General features: G+C 43.7%; 1 protein-coding gene across 2 annotated transcripts in view; it reads left to right on the forward strand.

Annotated features, from left to right (window-relative positions):
• The window catches only part of CLYBL (citramalyl-CoA lyase), a 238,735-nt gene that overhangs the window by 129,645 nt on the left and 90,827 nt on the right, over positions 1-18,263 (forward strand). For both annotated transcript variants that reach the window (XM_060079889.1, XM_060079888.1), the window contains exon 2: positions 11,598-11,784. In XM_060079889.1, the coding sequence (XP_059935872.1) occupies positions 11,598-11,784 (187 nt within the window). The remainder of the gene's footprint in view (positions 1-11,597; positions 11,785-18,263) is intronic.

Here is an 18,263-nt window from a genome sequence, read left to right on the forward strand (position 1 = left end):
TTTCCAGGGGCTGGGGGGAGAGGGAATGGGCAGGTTGATGAAAAGTTCTGGAGATGGATGGTGGTGATGGTTACACAACAGTGGGGATGTATTTAATGCCACTGAATCGTAGGCTTAAAAATGGTTAAAATGGTAAATTTTATGTTACATGTATTTTACCATAGTAAAAAAAAATATTTGACCAGCAGAGGTGTAAAATGATAGAATACAGATCAGCTTAATAAGGTGGGAAATACTGATCTTGAAGGTTTAACATGATCCATAGAGTGTTTCATCATTGCTCAAGTAAGGCCATTATAAACCTTTACCCAGCGTTGCAGATCTCCAGCCCCTTTCCATGGCCACCTTCACTCACTATATCACGCCTCTTTTCCTGGAATGTCCAAAACCCTGATGTAAAGAGTGCAAAGGGCTGTGCATGAGCACGTGGCCAGCTAGGCACCCTCATGCCCCGCTGGTGGCAAAATAAGGTAGTACAACCCTTTGTGAAGACAGTCTGGGGAAGTCTGTGAAGAGCGTGACCATGATCACGCCCACTATCCCTTTTAGCCCTCTGAGGACAGAGGCTAATGGATATATGTGGCCCTCTCTCCTTAAATGCTTGCCAGCCCACCGCCCTTCTAGCCCTGAGTCCATCCTTTCCTTCATTCCGCTCTTGGGTCCAGTCACTGTATGTTCTGGGCAGCATGGTGCTGAGAGCTACGCATACACCCGTGTTGGGTCAGGATGGGGAGATGCGGTGCGGAGGTGTGTGGAGAGCACGCATCTAGGCACTGACATGTGTTAACTATCTAGTGAGTAATGTATAGGCATTGTCTTCATCAGGGTTCTCCAGAGAAACAGAACCAGTAGGGTGTGTCTGTGTATGTGTGTGTGTGTGCGTGTGTGTGTGAGATATATATGAGATGTAGTATAAGGACAATAAGACCCACATGATTATGGAGGCCGACAAGTCCCAAGAGCTGCAGTCAGGAAGCTGGGGACCCAGGAGAGCTATTGGTATAAGTTCCAGTCCAAAGGCTGGCAAGCTTGAGAACCAGGAAGAACCAATGTTTCAGTTCAAGTCTCAAGGCAGGAAAATCTGGAAGGCTGTCAGGCAGGAGGAGTTCCTTTTTTACTCAGGGGAGAATTGGCCTACTTGGTATCTTCCACTGATTGGATGAGGCCCACCCACATTAGGGAAGGCAGTCTGCTTTGCTCAGTCTGCTGATTCATATGTTAATCTCATCCAGATATATCTTCACAGACACACCTAGAATAATGTTTTACCAAATATCTGGGCACCTTGTGGCCTGGCCAAGTTGGCACGTAAAATTAATCATCATGGTATTATGTACTAAAATGATTTAGAATTAATTGTCCTGCCTAAATCATTATTGTAGTTACAATTGCTTTTCAACTCAGTTTTGAATTTAAGAGTGACATTATGAAAAGTCCTGAATTAAGTTCTATGGGGGTTTTTTTTGGTTTTTTTTTTTGCGGTACGCGGTCCTCTCACTGTCGTGGCCTCTCCCGTTGCGGAGCACAGGCTCCGGACACGCAGGCTCAGCGGCCATGGCTCATGGGCCCAGCCGCTCCGCGGCATGTGGGATCCTCCCGGACCAGGGCACGAACCCGTGTCCCCTGCATCGGCAGGCTGACTCTCAACCACTACGCCACCAGGGAAGCCCCTGAATCAAGTTCTTTTCTGCACTTGGTTAAGTCTGGACTGCCATTTAGATAATTCAAAAAAAGTATTAGGCCCAGAACTTACAGGGTCAATACATTTTTGTTTATGGTGATAGCATGAATGTGACAAGGGGAATAACTTGGAAGTTCCTTGACCTTCCCTGTTTCCATCTGAGCCCTCCAGAATATGGTGCTGGCTGAGGGTCATCCATGGGTGAGGCAAGAGCATCTCAGAGCCAAGTATCAGCTTCAAGGCTAAGATGTGGAGTCCTCAGTTAGGGTCCCTGGACCTTGTACAGCATATACCACCTGGCCTTGGCTTCAGAGAGCTCTGCTGCTTGTGAAGAGAGATCAGCTGAGGCCTCCACCCTCAGTCCCACCTGCCTTCCCAAGCCCTGGATTTGGATGTTTGCCTGGGCTCTGGCAAGCTTCTTCTCTATCTGCATTGGTTGTAACTTGGGTGGAACCCTGCACTGGGGCCCTCTGGAGCCTCAGCTGCCTGGGCCAGAGGAGAGGAGTAGAATCTGGGCAGGTAGCTTGAGGGCAGGGGAACCAGCCCAGCTGAGCATCTGCCCCCACAGGGCATGGCCAGCAGTGAATCACCGGGGGGTGTGGCAAACTCAGACTTACTTGTATGTTGGCTACTTGGGGGTTACGGCTGAGGAGCAGAAGTTTCTAAGCCGTGGGAATGCTCCCAAGTTCTGTAGCAGCCAGTGTGATGCTGACCACCACAAGAGCCAGGCCAGGCAGCAGGATCCTGATAAGCAAACCCAGGCATCCTCCCACGGGGGGATCCACAGGGGCCTAGGAGGGAGCTGGAGCGTGCTGCATTGGCCATGCAGGTGCCTGCGATCCTGACCTCAGGCTTAGGAGAGCAGGTCTCACTCCAGCCCCTGCTGGTGCCTGTTGGCTGCCTCACCAGAGGTGGTGCAGGTCCTCAGTGCCTGGTGCTGTGAGGCCCTGGGAAAGGGTACCTCTTACTTAAGATGGGAGGAGAGGGAGACCCGGAGGAGAATCCACTTCAGCCCCCTGAGAACAGGGCTAGGTCCCCTCTCACTGAATATGACAGAAGTTCTTCTAATGCCAAGTTCCTGTAGCCCTTGCTTCCTAGGGAGGCGGCAGTGTGACCCCACATGGTGGTTCCCAGGACACGGGAAGTACTTGGTCTGCAGTGGCTGATCCATACCCCAAGCCCCCTGTGCTCTCCACTCCATGTGGTCACGTTCTCCCCATCTCTGCACGGACTCTGGCCCCTCAGTGCCTCAGCCACCTGACAAGGGCTGAGTGGTCACTGCCTGAGAATTTCAGGGACTCGTTTATCTTTGTGCTTTTCCCAAGGATCTGCCCCCCTAGTGATCACTTGTTACCTAGTGAAAACTAGAATCAGATCTGGGGTCGAAAGCAGCATCTAGCCAACACGCCCTGGTTCCTGACCTGTGTGTGCTGACATAAAATCCTCCCTTCCCCAACTTACCAATGTATATATATATTAAAATTTTATTTATTTTTGGCTGCGTTGGGTCTTCGTTGCTGCGCGTGGGCTTTCTCTAGTTGTGGCGAGCAGGAGCTACTCTTCGTTGCGGTGCGCGGGCTTCTCACTGCGGTGGCTTCTCTTGTTGCGGAGCATGGGCGTGGGCTTCAATAGTTGTGGCACGTGGGCTCAGTAGTTGTGGCTTGCAGGCTTAGTTGCTCCGCGGCATGTGGGGTCTTCCCGGACCAGTGATCGAACCCGTGTCCCCTGCATTGGCAGGCGGATTCTTAACCGCTGCACCACCATGGAAGTCCCTCACCAATGTATTTTGAAAAGCCTCTCAGATTTTCTAACAAGAACTAAATATGAGTTAACATTAAAACCCAATTGCTATTTTTAAAACTCCAATCGCTATGTAAACACATTTCACCTAAATAAAAATAGGTTTGTTAAGTAAGCCAACCGTGAGTTGGGTCGGCATTTGTAAAAGTGTCTGATTATACAGGGCTCTTCCTGGAATATGAATTCATTAGAACTTCAAAAGCAAAACAGCATGAGGTTGGAGCTGGAGCTGGAGCACTGGAGAGTTCTCAGCCAACGAGAGGCTAGACGGATTGATATTTGTTAAATTGGGATTCTGTTTGTACTGCCTTCAATTTAGTCCTTACTCAGGATTTGGGGGTTCCCCTTCAAATCTAGTTTGTTGACTGTTTTAATCATAAAAGATTTTGTCAAATGCTTTTTTCTACATCTACTGAGATGATCATGTGGTTTTTGTGGAAGCTGTAAATTTAAGTTACACTGGCTCCACCTACGGGGAAATGTGACTTTTTGGAAAATACATAAATGGATAAGATTCAGCAGTGTAATACCTGAACCTGAGGCACTGGTACTGGCTTCAGCAAAACTCCTCTGATGCAACTATTTTGTTACCTCAGGGCTCACCGGTCATGAGAAACTAAGTTGGGTAAAGGGTAGAGCATTTTCTAGCCCTGGCGCTATTGGGTTGGCCAAAAAGGTTGTTTGGGTTTCTCCGTAACATCCTACGAAAAACCTGAACTAACTTCTTGGCTAACCCAATATATCCCTCACTGCAGAAGACAAAGAGAAAGTTCCTCAAGAGTGGGAGCCAGGCAGCATACTCCCCAGTTTCATCACTCATGCTTTCCCCCCACAAGCTCCTCTCAGCATCTGAAGAGCTTAGTCCCTGCTACTGGCAGGGACTTCCTTGATTCCACGTGCCCTGTCCTTGCTCACTCTGCCTCCTGGGAGCTTGAGGTGTGGACCCTCAAGCAGCTGGAAATTAGCGGACTTCCTTCTATTCACTATAGACTTGATCTAAGCATCTAGTTTGAACTACAGGCTCAGCAAGGACTTCTTGGTGTTCACCCTCTCCCCACCACCACTTCCAAGCCCTGCCATGATGGCAACTGATTCAGTGGGTGGGCACGTACAGCATCATGGCTTCCAAGCAAGGAAAACTGCCGTCCCTCTCAAAGTTATCGTTCCCAGTCACTTCATTAGTGGGAAGTTGCAAAATTGGTACCCAGCTCCCCTGCCTAAATATGGTAGGATTACGTGCTGGCAACTTTTAAAGTCCAGCAATCCTAGATCCTTTCTAGGACCAGTAAGACACTTCGGTGGTACTTTGAAACCATGGTGCAGAGGTTCTCATCCTTGGCTGCACCTTGGAGTCTCCCTTGAAGCTTGCAGTGAGACTTGAAGTCTCACTGATGCCTGCGACTCACCACAAGGCTCTGATTTAATTGGGCTGGAGTGTGGCCTGAGGTTTTTTTCTTTTTCTCAGTTCTCCAGGTGATTGTAATGTGCAGCCAAAGTAGAGACCTCTGTACTAGCTATCAGCTAAGTAAAGAAACCACTAGCTTGGATGAGAAGTCACATATCAAATGGCAGATCCTCAAATGGACGTTAGCTTAGTTAATTATTGCTGCTATTTCAAATATTGTTGGCAGTTTGTCAGTTTTTTTATCAGAAAGACTTTTCCTTAAACATGGATTTTTTCCAAGTTTGCTGCATTTTCAGTTATGACTTTATTATTACTTTCGTAGCATCTACTTGTATATAATAGTAACACATGACTCACTTAAGAGAAGTTTTCGTTGGAGCAAAATTTCCTGCATTAGGGCAATGGCTACACATTGGGATCATCTAGTTCCGTGGTCCTTCAACTTGGCTATACATCTGAATCACCTAGAGGGCTTTTAAGTTCCAGAGCCTCAGCCTTGCCCTAGGCCAATGACTTTAGAATTTCTGTGACTGAGCTTCAGCATCAGTATATTTGAAAGCTCTCCAGGTGATGCCACTATGCCCCTGAGTTTGAGTCAGCCTAGAACAGCATTCTCAGACTTTCATGAGATAAGCGTCCCCTGGAGATTGTTAATATGCAGCTTCTGATTCAGTGGGACTGGGGTGGGGGCCTTAGACTCTGCATTTCTAACAACTTCCCACATGGTGATGTTAGGTGCTCCCATGAGACATGGGAGAGTCTCACATGAGAACAGATAAGAGACCAATGGTGCTGGTCTATAGCAACCCCTCACTTAAGTGGAAAGAACCTAGAGAGCTAAAGAAAAAATATATATATACTGAGCCTGGGCCCTATTACCAGTGAATTTAATTTGATTGCACTGGGTGGGGTCCAGAATTGACAAGTTTTAAAAGCTCCCCAGGTGGTGGTGATATTGAATCCCAGGTGGAGAACCCTAGCAGTATTAGGGACTAGCTCCGCCTCTTGTGGAATAAATGGTTAATAAATAGTATCAGGTGGAGGAGGAAAGGGAGAAGACCCAAACAAGGCCAGGAGGGACCCCCCACCTCCAGCCAGAAGAGCCCCTGGACCTGCCAAGGGATGTCTTATCTAAAAAAAAGTCCCTCTGTAGAGAGAACTCACCATAAGGCTACCAGATTTTTTTCAACTCATCTTACGCCCCTGTTTTGCATATTGTTTGAATATATTTACATGTTGACTATCAAGAGGCCCTAACTCCAAATATGTAAGATAAACTAAAATAAGTTAGATCTTGCACCTACTGCAATTGTATTCATACGCAGTAGTCAGTGCTGAACACAACTCCAGTAGGGAACAGATTTTGAAACAGCCGGAGATGGGGGAAGGAGAGGACACGCCAGCAGTACGGGAGGAGGGAGGCTTGGGGAAGCCACGACGGGCTCCTGCCATCTGCCCAGTGACAGCCCCCTCGGGGACCTCAGAGTCTGCAACGGGACCTGAAGCCCAAACCCCCCTACACCTTCTCCTCCTTAGTATTCCAAACAGTCTTGCTGCCTTTGATCTTTCTCCCTGCAGCTTCATTCTGTGCAGACCTTTAGCCTTCCTGAGCTGCTTGCAGGCCATCCTCTGGGTGTTCCTCCCTGGACCTTCTGGACTTGACCTGTATCTTTTGGGCCGCCTCCCCGCAGTGCTCAGCACAGTGCCGGTCAGGGCCATCTCATGTGGTTGGTTGTACGGGGTGTGCCCTGATCAGGGTGCCTACAGAGGCCACACGTGGGGCTGAGCTTCAGCTCTCCTCTACGCATCAAAGTTGCCCCCTCAGGAGCAGGCGGCACCTCTTTGCCCTTCCACCTGCTGGCAGGCTCGAGGGGACACCTTTCTCTAATTTGCCCAAAGGGACCTGCCAGGTGTGCTAGTGGAGACCCTGCGCAGGTCACCCAGTGCATGCTTCCTGAGTACTCACTGAATGTATGAACAAGAGAACAAGGAGGAGGCAGTGAGGATAAATCAGAGGTTTCCGCAGTCATCTCGGTGAAGGTGAACGAGGCCCCAAACGAGGACGTCATCTGTATGTACAGGACGGAGGAGATAAACAAAGGAGAAGCACCAGGCCATGGGTTGGGTTAAAGCTTCCAGGATGGCAAAGGAGAGAGGGAATAAAAATGACCTCCTGCCTGTAATCACCACTAAAACCTGACTCTTGCCCAAGAAGAATAAGGACAGTGTGGCTGCAGATCAGTCTCACATACCCACTTCTGGACAGCTGGCGTTGGTTGGGTAACGAGGTAACAGGAATTCTGTGCTCTTGTCCGCAAGACCCTGTGGTAAGCAACGTGGGGGAGACGTAAGACTTCCCCTCCCTCGGCGAGCTTGTGAGCTAGTTGAGGACACTTGTGTCCAACAAGATTCCTGATGCTGGTCTACACGGACCAGCATCACACGTGGGTGACAGGTGTCAGATGATCATAGTAGCTATGGACGTACATACCGCTTTACTGCCTGTGGTGAGCTCTCCCCTGTATGAGATAGCTATTATGTTGCTTCTCACCTAAGAGGAAGTTGACATTTCTTGCTTGCTTCTCACCCCATCTTCTGACTGCCAGTCACAATATTGGCGTGAACCACATAAAATTAGCATTTTTGTAGGCCAAAATGGTTAGATATCAACAATCTCATATAGGTGGTTCTTATACTCTCCACCATATTATGCTGCCACTTGAGACCTTTCAGGTGATTTTATTGGTTTGTTTTAAGCCTATTATAAAAGGATTTTTTTAAAAGAGTGATGCTTTTTCTGGTAAATGTGCAAAATAGGAAAAAACTGTGCAGAAGCAGAAGAATCTTTTATTTGCTTATTTATTTTTGTCTGCATTGGGTCTTTGTTGCTGTGCACGGGCTTTCTCTAGTTGTGTCGAGTGGGAGCTACTCTTCGTTGTGGTGCGCGGGCTTCTCAATGCGGTAGCTTCTCTTGTTGCGGAGCACAGGCTCTAGGCACGTGGGCTTCAGTAGTTGCGGCATGCAGGGTCAGTAGTTGTGACTTGTGGGCTCTAGAGCGCAGTCTCAGTAGTTGTGGCACATGGGCTTAGTTGCTCCGCAGCATGTGGGATCTTCCCGGACCAGGGCTCAAACCTGTGTCCTCTGCGTTGGCAGGTGGATTCTTTTTTTTTTTTTTTTGCGGTACGCGGGCCTCTCAGTGCTGTGGCCTCTCCCGCTGCGGAGCACAGGCTCCAGACGCACAGGCTCAGCGGCCATGGCTCATGGGCCCAGCCGCTCCACGGCATGTGGGATCTTCCCGGACCTGGGCATGAACCCGTGTCCCCTGCATCGACAAGCGGACCCCCAACCACTGCGCCACCAGGGAAGCCCTATTCCTGATCATTTTCTTAAGATAGATTCCTGTCTTAATCCATTTGGGCTGCTGTAACAGAATAACATAGACTGAGTGGCTTATAAACAACAAAAATTTATTTCTCACGGTTCTAGAGGCTGGGGAGTCCAAGATCAATGCTCTGGAAGATTCAGTGTCTGATAAGAATGTACTTCCTGGTTCATAAATGTCAGCCTTTTCACTGTGTCCTCCCATGGCAGAAGGGGCTAGGGAGCTCTCTGGTGTCTCTTTTTTTTTTTTTTTTTTTCCTTCGGTACGCGGGTCTCTCACTGTTGTGGCCGCTCCCGTTGCGGAGCACAGGCTCCGGACGCACAGGCTCAGCGGCCATGGCTCACGGGCCCAGCCGCTCCACGGCATGTGAGATCCTCCCGGACCGGGGCACGCACCCGTGTCCCCTGCATCGGCAGGTGGACTCTCAACCACTGCGCCACCAGGGAAGCCCTCTGGTGTCTCTTTTATAAGGGCATTATTCTCCTAGGTTCTGCCCTTGTGACTTAGTCCCCTCCCAAATGGCCCACCTCCCAATACCATCATACTGGGGATTATGTTTCAACATATGAATTTTGGCGGGGACACATTTAATCTATAGCAATTCCCAAAAAGAATTGGGTCAAATTACTTGAAATTACTGGGTCAAAAAGCAGGAAACTTTTTAAAGTGTCTTGATTTGTAGCATCCATTGGCTTTCCAGAATGCATGTGCCCCTTGATTAACTTTAGCCATGATGGCAGAGCCAGTCCTTTGCTGGTTCTGGTTTGGTTACCAGTGATAAATGCTGTTTTTAAAGATGAGAGAGTCTAAAGATGAATGGTCAAAGAAGACTCGGCAGTTAGGTGGACATTGAACTAAGCTAGAAAGATCTGTAAGTTTCAAATAAACCGTGAAGCTAGAAAGATCTGTAAGTTTCAAACAAACCTAGGGGAAATACTTTTCGAGCAGAAGCAAAGGTACAATGGAAACAATACAGCATATTGTGGACAGTCATAATCTAATTTTCTGAGGGTAGATAGTTGCAACATGGGAATAGTGGGATATAAATTGAGAAAAGGGCTCTCAGCTGAGACTGAGCTTTAATCCTGTAGATAATGGGGAGCTGTTGACAATTTTTGAGCAGGGGATTATAAGAGGAAAATAATGTTTCAGTGATTATAGGAGACTATATGGGAAGCCAGAAACATCTTTACGAGTGGCAGAAGATTTTTTAAATGATCATCTGTTTTAGAAAATTACACATCATATATAAACATCCTAGGAATGATTTGTTCTAGTGCTTATTAGCATGTGACAGTGGTATGACCTGTCAGCCATGTCTGAGTGGCTCAGGCTTTGAGATTCAGGTGGTGTGGCTTGGAGATCACAGTGGCTGGATCCAAATTGGCAGTCAGAAGCTATTTCGCATGGAGGAAATCTCAGTTTTCATGAAATGAAGGTCTCTTTGGCTTTTACATGTGCAGTTACAACAAATCCTCATGAGGAGTGATTTTGCCTTAAGCATTTCTTGGTAAATAAAAATTTCATCTCTTTTAATTGCATTTTTACGATTTTAAAGGAAATGGATATGTTGCAAATTCTGGTTTCCAGTACGAATAAGTAAAATGTGGTTGTTGCTATTACATCATTATATTTTCTCTTTTTTAAGGTAAATCAGATATTTTTAATCAATATAAAACAATGACAGATACTTTGGGAATTCTCCAAGTATCTGTCCATACTATATTTAATATCAATAGTAGATAAATGTCTTGTAATATATGTACACTTTTAAAACCCATCTATATGTCACCATATCTCACATAGCACAATGCTTATGTTATGGAAAAATAAGACTTCGACTCACATTTTAGATTTAATTAAGGTTAGCTTCAAAAAGGAATGAGGGGGCCCTTAACAAAATTGATAGGCCACCAAAAAGATGCTGATTTTTCCTTGAGATACATTGTCACAAGGCACACTAATCATGGCAAAATGTTAACAACTGTGTAAAATATTTGATGGCATTAACACAGGATAACTACTAAATGTCAAGAGCTTTCATTGAAGAATACAGCTGGCATATTTTTGAAAGGATGATGCTGTTTACCCTGGGGGAGTAAAACAGTGGGGTGTTATCAAGTTTGCTGGGGCTTTCACCTTTCTTTAACTGGCATTTTCATGACGAATAGCTCCATCTGTTATGGGCAGGGCTGGTTTCATGGATGTGTGACCTTCACTGTCACGGATGGCCCTATGCTTAGAAGGGTCTGGTGCTTTGTGTGATGTTTTTCTGTTGCCATCTTGAAATTCCCAATAAATTTTGAACAAGGGCGCTGCACTTTTATTTTGCACAGGTGATTCAAATTATGTAACTGGTCTTGATTGTGAAAGCTGATTTCATCTTCCTTTGCCATGTGTTATGGGCTAAAATGTGGTTTTCACGGGACCAGACTATGGACCAGGTTAGGGGAGAGGGCTTCGGTGAGCCAAGGGAGCTTGTGGCCAACTCCTCTTATTTCCACGGGAGGCTAAACTTAGTACAGTAGGAGAAGGGGGGAGAGAGCAGAGTTTACGAGCTGGCAGGGCTACTGACAGCTAGAGTTTCTCCATTAAGAACAGCAGCAGTGGCTGCCATTCCCGCTACACCCACCTACCACATCAAGCTAATAACCCCCAGGCTCCGGCTGATGGCTTCATGTGCATTATTTCCTTTAACTTAATTTTCTCAGCAACCTGCAACATGAGTATTAGTTTTACAGATGAAGAATCTGAAGTTTCCAGCAATCAAGTTGCCCATAATTACAGAGCTAATAATGGTCTTTGCTGACTTAAGAAGTAGCCAGCCCTCCTTGTCTCTTGTTAAAATTGAACTTGAATCACTTATTTGTCTACTTAAAAAGGTTCATTGTCAGGGAGAGAGCTATAGACTTTGTTTACATAGATTGTTCATTTTCTACTTTTTACTTTCATATAATTGTAGATAGTATGGTTCTTTAGGACCTTTTGGATGTAAATTTCTTTACTTTTTTCTCTGTGGATGCTATCTGGATAGCACACTAATGCTGGAAGTGTTTTTCCAAGAAGAGATAGCTACACCTTCCTTCTTTTCTCAGAAGATTGTGTCAGTAAACAGTATTATATATTTTTTAAACCTCAGCCAAAATGACATTCTGTTGCTTGATTATTTCTGTTATTATTGTTTTCCTAGTTGTTATGTGTGATTATGTTCTGCCATAAGTTAAAAAAATTATCCATGTTTTCTGTTTTCATTTTGTATTAAAATAAGGTTTTTCAAAAATTTGTAAATGAATTCTATTCTTGACTAATTCTAATTATGTCTTCTGCAGGAAAGCCTCTCTGGCAGCTGATGTGTCCAGGCTTGGGTACAGTTCCTCACCCAATCACAAATACATTCCCCGAAGGGCAGTGCTCTATGTTCCTGGAAATGATGAAAAGAAAATCAAGAAGATTCCCTCTCTGAATGTGGACTGTGCAGTACTTGACTGTGAGGATGGTGTGGCTGTGAACAAAAAGGTAATGTCATGATTCTTCCTTATGATGGAAAAAAGAACTGAATTGAAATGTGGTGCTCTCCTGGTAGCACTGCTCACTGTTTGGAAAGAGTCTACTGGACTCACCTTTTTCTGATTATCGATGTGTTCTTGACCAGCCCTTGTGTGGGTTCTGAGTGTGTATGTTTCTTTTCTCCAAGAGACAGGAAGAATCCAGCCAAGATATATTTAAAATCATGGCCTTCAGTATATGTGACTATGTGTGTGTGTAGATAAAGAGATACACACTTAAAAAAAGAGAGAGAGAGGTAGACACTCAATCCATTTTGGCTGTGATATTTGCTGGTTTGGGTAAATGACTTAATCCTAGAATTGTGGTGTACATTTTTCAGACCAGTAAGATGGAATTAGGAATTTATCTCTTTTTTTTTTACTGCCAGGTATATTGTGTAGTGGCCTTATCTCTTCTGGGACAAGTGCCAGTAAAATAAAATATAGACTTCAATGGATGAGTCACCATTTTCCCTCCTTAATTAAAGAGAAACTACACACAGAACCTTAAGGTTGCAGCTTTTGGCTGATTTTCTCATGGCCTGATCAGAGAAATGAGTCGTAGAAAATACCCAATTTGTAAATAGGTACAAAAGGTTCTTACTGGGTGGTAGCATAGTGGGTGCTTTTTGTTTGATTTTGGTTTACCTAACTTCTTTTTCTAGGTTTTTATAATGAACAAAGATTTGCTCAGTAATGGGGTGAAATACATAAATTATTTGAACAATAACTGATGTTTGCATGGAACTTTTAAAATTAAACACATGCTTTCCCTCAACCTTCATCTATCCAGTCCCTAGACAATGAGGTTGGGCTGGGAATGGGTTGCGGGACTGGTGGCACAGAAGGAGCTGGCCGTCTGGATTTATATCTATTTGGATAGTTTCTTTTCCTAGGTGACCTGAAATAGCGTGCTTGTCCTATACAACTTTCTTGATTAATTGCTTTCCTTGGAGATTCTAGCAAACAAATATTTGCCTTGTTTTTTTTTTTTAAGTTAATTTACAGCATCTTTCTAATGGTCAAAGCAAGGCTTTACAAGTGTTTGGGAAAGGATTAGAATAAACATGTGGAATCTAAAGCGTCTACTCAACATCTTTGGCATGCACCAAGGAAAATGCAATTAATCTTCTTTCTCGCAGAGATTAAGGTAAATAGGGCTTTTCTTGAAGGACATAATATGATTCCAGTATTCTCCCTTCCAAAACTCATGTAGTGCACTCTCAGATTAGATACTAAGTTGTAATTCTAGTTCTGTGTGACCCAGGGCAATTCACGTTACTTCTTTGCCTCAATTTTTTATCTGTACTGTGGGATGACAAAATCTTCTTTTGTCAGGGGTAGGGATTATTACAAGGAATAAGCTTGATAAAATGCCTGGGAGTAGCTTGATTTCCTATAGGAAATAGATTAGATAAATCCTGTAGTAATCATGATTAGAGGGGAATTTACTTTAGCTTGTAGCACAGTGAGCCATTAGGTACCCTGATAAACTTCTAACTATATTTCTTCACAAACTTTGAGGCTATCTTCCTATTCCCACCTGAGGATGTTTCCTGCTACCCAGATGAGTTCAAAATATGGTTCATTCCTACCTCATATTTCCTTAGTGTTTATCTGTGTTCTGAAGCCCATCCTTATACCCAGAGCCACTACTGAGGAGGAACCTAAGGAGGGGCAGGGGAGAGAAAAGTTTATGATGGGCAAGTTGTGCCCGCCATCTTGGTGTCTATGTCCAGACAGAGCACAGCAGTTCTCTCTCTCTTTTTTTAAATTAATTTCTTTATTTATTTTAATTAATTTATTTATTTGGCTGCATCAGGTTGTAGTTGTGGCACTCGGGATCTTTCGTTGCAACGTGTGGGCTCCTCTCTAGTTGTGGTGCGCGAGCTCTGTAGTTTGCGGCATGCGAGCTCAATAGTTGTGTCACGTGGGCTTAGTTGCCCCACGGCACGTGGGATCTTAGTTCCCCGACCAGGGGTCGAACCGGCGTCCCCTGCATTGCAAGACAGATTCTTAACCACTACTGGGTTAATTGCCAGACATACTGTTTTATGTATGCTGAACTTGGAGTCAACCAAATTTCCCTTTCTTGTCCACAGAGAGTTCAGGCTAGTACTTATAAAACACTTTTTCCCTAATTTTATCTCATATATTTCATTTCATAGCCCTAGCCTGTCAATGTCTTTTTGGATTTTGATTTCATCATCCAACATTTATACCATCTGAGAATTTGACCAGCACACTAGAAAAATTTAACAAGTTTCTGATAGAAATGTTGAAGAGGTTGGAGCCAAGTGCTGTGCAAGCATGCCACTAGAAACTTCTGTTCGAGTTCACTTAACAAACATTTATATAATGGTGACTAAATGCCAGGCACTGTTCTAAGGGCTTTAATTTGTGTAACAACCAAGTAAGTAATACTCCTTCTACAGATAAGGAAACAAGCATGGAGAGGTCAAGTTCATGAAGCAGTTCTGTGAATATGGTTATTCAGTCACCTAACTCTCCTGAAATCCAGTCTTTTCACAAGAATAGTATAAGAGATTTTATTTAATGCCATTTCAAAATGAAGACACCTTCCTGATTTACAGGGTCTAGCAATACCTTCTCTCTCCACATACATCCACCTTGCCAGAAAAATGAGGTTACTTAGATGAGATGTGATCTTGAAGAACCCTTGTCAGTACTACCTAGTTGTTCCCACCTTTGCTTTGAAGTGCTGGAGAGACGAAAATGGTAGTAGCTACCATCTACCGAGAGTTTTCTATGTAAGAGGTGCTATAATAAATGCTTTAACTATCTCATTTACTCCTTATAGCAAAGTTTTGTCCAGGGTCCAGGCTGATTAAATGGCAGATTTGAACCTGTTAGAATTTTTGCCAGGAATCAGCCTCAAGTTCACCTGCTGGCATATTCCATAATAACTCACCTTTTCCTCCTTTCTCAGAAAGTTAGTGCCTTGGCTTCTCTTTATCTTTTGTCACCTTTGTATGCTCCGTAGTTTCTCAAAGATTACCTACAGGAGTGCCGTGTTCACGTTTGCAGATTCTTTCAGTGTCTTGGGATTTTAATGCATTTAAACCTAGGGACTTGAATTCATTTGAAATGTCCAGATAAGTCTGAAACTTCTCACGTAGCTCATATTATTTTTCCTTTCTTGAAGTCACCTCTTAATCATATTTTTGTTTGAATATTATTCCTCTTGATGGAGGAGATAGAATAGAGACCCTTTTCAGTGAGTTTATTTCTTACCATGTTAAAACTGTCATTTCAAATGATCTAGTTATGGTTTTGCTAAACTGAGCTATTATTGCCTAATTCAACTTTCTTGGCATTATTAAAACTTAGTCACTTCATTTTAGATATTTCATTTCTTTTTTAGTAATTGACTAATTCCATATTTCATTTGACTGACTGTGGAGTATGGGCTTGTAATGAAAACAAGAGGAGCTTCCACAGAGCAGTTTATAAGTATATAATACCTTCCAGCAGGCTCTAATCCTGTCCGGTTAATCCAATTTGTGTTTAAGCAGCTCCTTCATGTCAAGGATGGCACTACCAGCTCACCTTTCCAAGCGTGGATGATGGAAAGACCATCTCCACTACCCTCTTATCATCTCCTTTTCATTGTTAAATGCATGAGGAGATACAGGGCTGTCTAAACCACTGCTTGCTGGGTCACAGTGAAAATCAGCCAAGTAATGCACAGATTTCTGGTGAAATCTCCATGACACTGGATGAGGCCAAGAAGGTAGGAGTAAAATAGATAGAGGCAGGGTTCCAGAGCTGCTGTTTTAGTTGAGTAAATATTTAAATTTATTTAAAATTTAAGTTTAAATATGTAAATTTTTAAATACTCAATATTTAACTAAATATTGAGTGCCTACTCGACCAGGCACCATGGCAAGCAGGAGGAGAACAAAGATGGTTGCGTGGTCCCCAACCCAGAGGAGCCAAAGGGTGGTGGAGAGACAGGCAAAAAAATAAATTGTAATCTAACAAGATAGGTCTATAAGAGTGCATACTTTTTATTATCATTTGGTTCTCCGTATTTTTTTAATCTCTGTTTTGATCTCTTGCTTGAGCCGTGAGATACAAAGAAGCTTCCCAAACTCTCTGTGGTGAAGAACCAGTTTGGTTATTTTTATTTGTTGTTGTTACTTTGTTTCATTTTTTAAAAAAATTCTAAACTACTGTGGACCAATGCTTGTATAAAATACAATAAAAATGAATTGCTATAAAAATTAAATGCTGCTTGGGTATTGCAGCAATGTCAAGTGCTATAGAGGTTTCTAAACTCATGTTCCCTGTTTTGTACCTAACCTCCTGGTGGCATGGTCATGCTGAGAGTTTGTGGATCAAGAGTGGCCCACAGACCACAGTTTGAGTAGAAGGGACTTAGAAGTTTTAAATTTCTAAGTGTATATGAGGTTTTTAATTTATTCTTTTGTTGCTGACCTCAAGCTTGGTTGCATGATGATTAGAGAATGTGATCTGAATGATGCTGATATTTGGAAACTTATTGAGTTCTGCTTTATGGCCTATTACACGAGCCATTTTTGTAAATGTTTCATGTATACTTAATAAGAATGTATATTGTCTGTTTACTAGATGCAGAGTTCTGTGTATTTTCCGTTAGACCAAGCCTGTTAATTATATTGTTCCAATATCTAAATCTTTAATGATTTTCATCTGCTTGATATATTAATAATTAAGAGGCTAGTTGAAAGTTACCCTCCAATGGAGAATTTGCCAATTTCTCCCTGTAGTTCTATCAATTTTTGCTGCTGATAGTTTGAGCCTATGTTATTAGGTGTATACAAATTTAAAATTATTATATCCTCCTCATATATTGAATTATCTATTATTATGCACTGACCCTCTTCATCCCCTGTAATGCTTTTTTCTTTATTTTTTAATTTTATTATTATTTTTAACAACACTGCTTTGTTTTCATTATATTTCAGTCTTCTTTTAAATAAATTTATTTATTTTTAGCTGCGTTGGGTCTTCATTGCTGCGTACAGGCCTTCTCTAGTTGCGGAGAGCGGGGGCTACTCCTCGTTGCAGTGTGTGGGCTTCTCATTGTGGTGGCTTCTCTTGTTGTGGAGCACGGACTCTAGGCATGCGGGCTTCAGTAGTTGTGACACGTGGGCTCAGTAGTTGTGGCTCGCAGGCTCTAGAGCGCAGGCTCAGTAGTTGTGGCGCAGGGGCTTAGTTGCTCCATGGCATGTGGGATCTTTCTGGACCAGGACTCGAACCCGTGTCCTATGTATTGGCGGGCAGATTCTTTACCACTGTGCCACCAGGGAAGTCCGATTTTTTCTTTAAAGTTTATGTGATCTGATAAGAATACACCAAGTTTCTTTCTTTTTTTTTGGCTGCATTGGGTCTTTGTTGCTGCGCACGGGCTTTCTCTAGTTGCAGCGAGCAGGGGCTACTCTTGGTTGTGGTGTGTGGGCTTCTCATTGAGGTGGCTTCTCTTGTTGCAGAGCACGGGCTCTAGGCACGTGGGCTTCAGTAGTTGTGGCACGTGGGGCCAGTCATTGTGTCTCACAGGCTCTAGAGTGCAGGCTTAGTAGTTGTGGCACACGGGCTTAGTTGCTCCGTGGCATGTGGGATCTTCCCGGACCAGTGATCGAACCCGTGTCCCCAGTATTGGCAGGCAGATTATTAGTCACTGCTCCACCAGGGAAGTCCCCACCAGCTTTCTTTTGATCAGTATTTCCCCAGTATATTGTTTTCAGCCTTTTGTTTCAACTTTTCCATATCTTTATGATTTAAATATATCTCCTATTGTTTTAAAAGTTTTATATTCATGTAGACAATCTGTGTCTTTTAACTGGAACATTAACCCACTTCTAATATAGTTACTAATAAATTTAGATTTAAATATGCCATTATATTTGACCCAGTTTTCTCGCCTGTTCTATGTTTCTTTTCTTTTTTAGGGGGGGCCACACCACGCAGCTTATGTGATCTTAGTTGCACGACCAGGGATTGAACCCAGGCCCGTGGCAGTGAAAGTGCAGAGTCCTAACCACTGGACTGCCAAGGAATTCCCTCTTTTTCTAATTTTTCTTGCCTTTTAAAGATTATTTGACTTTTTTGATTTATTTCCTTAGTCCATTTTTTCCTCTCTTAGTTTAGAAGTTATGGCTGTGTTTCTAATTTTTATTGGTTACTCCTGAAGTTTTACCAAGTATACTTAACAAAGCCTAAAATTAACCTGTGTCTTCTTCCTGGACAAAACAAGAATTTTAGAAAGCTCTAAATTCAATCATCTCCCTCACCAATTTATATATATATATATATATATATATTTTTTTTTTTTCTTTTTGCGGTATGCGGGCCTCTCACTGTTGTGACCTCTCCCGTTGCGGAGCACAGGCTCCGGACGCGCACGCCCAGCGGCCATGGCTCACGGGCCCAGCCGCTCCGCGGCAT

This window comes from Mesoplodon densirostris, chromosome 17, assembly GCF_025265405.1.
Source record: "Mesoplodon densirostris isolate mMesDen1 chromosome 17, mMesDen1 primary haplotype, whole genome shotgun sequence".
Lineage (NCBI taxonomy): Eukaryota > Metazoa > Chordata > Mammalia > Artiodactyla > Ziphiidae > Mesoplodon > Mesoplodon densirostris.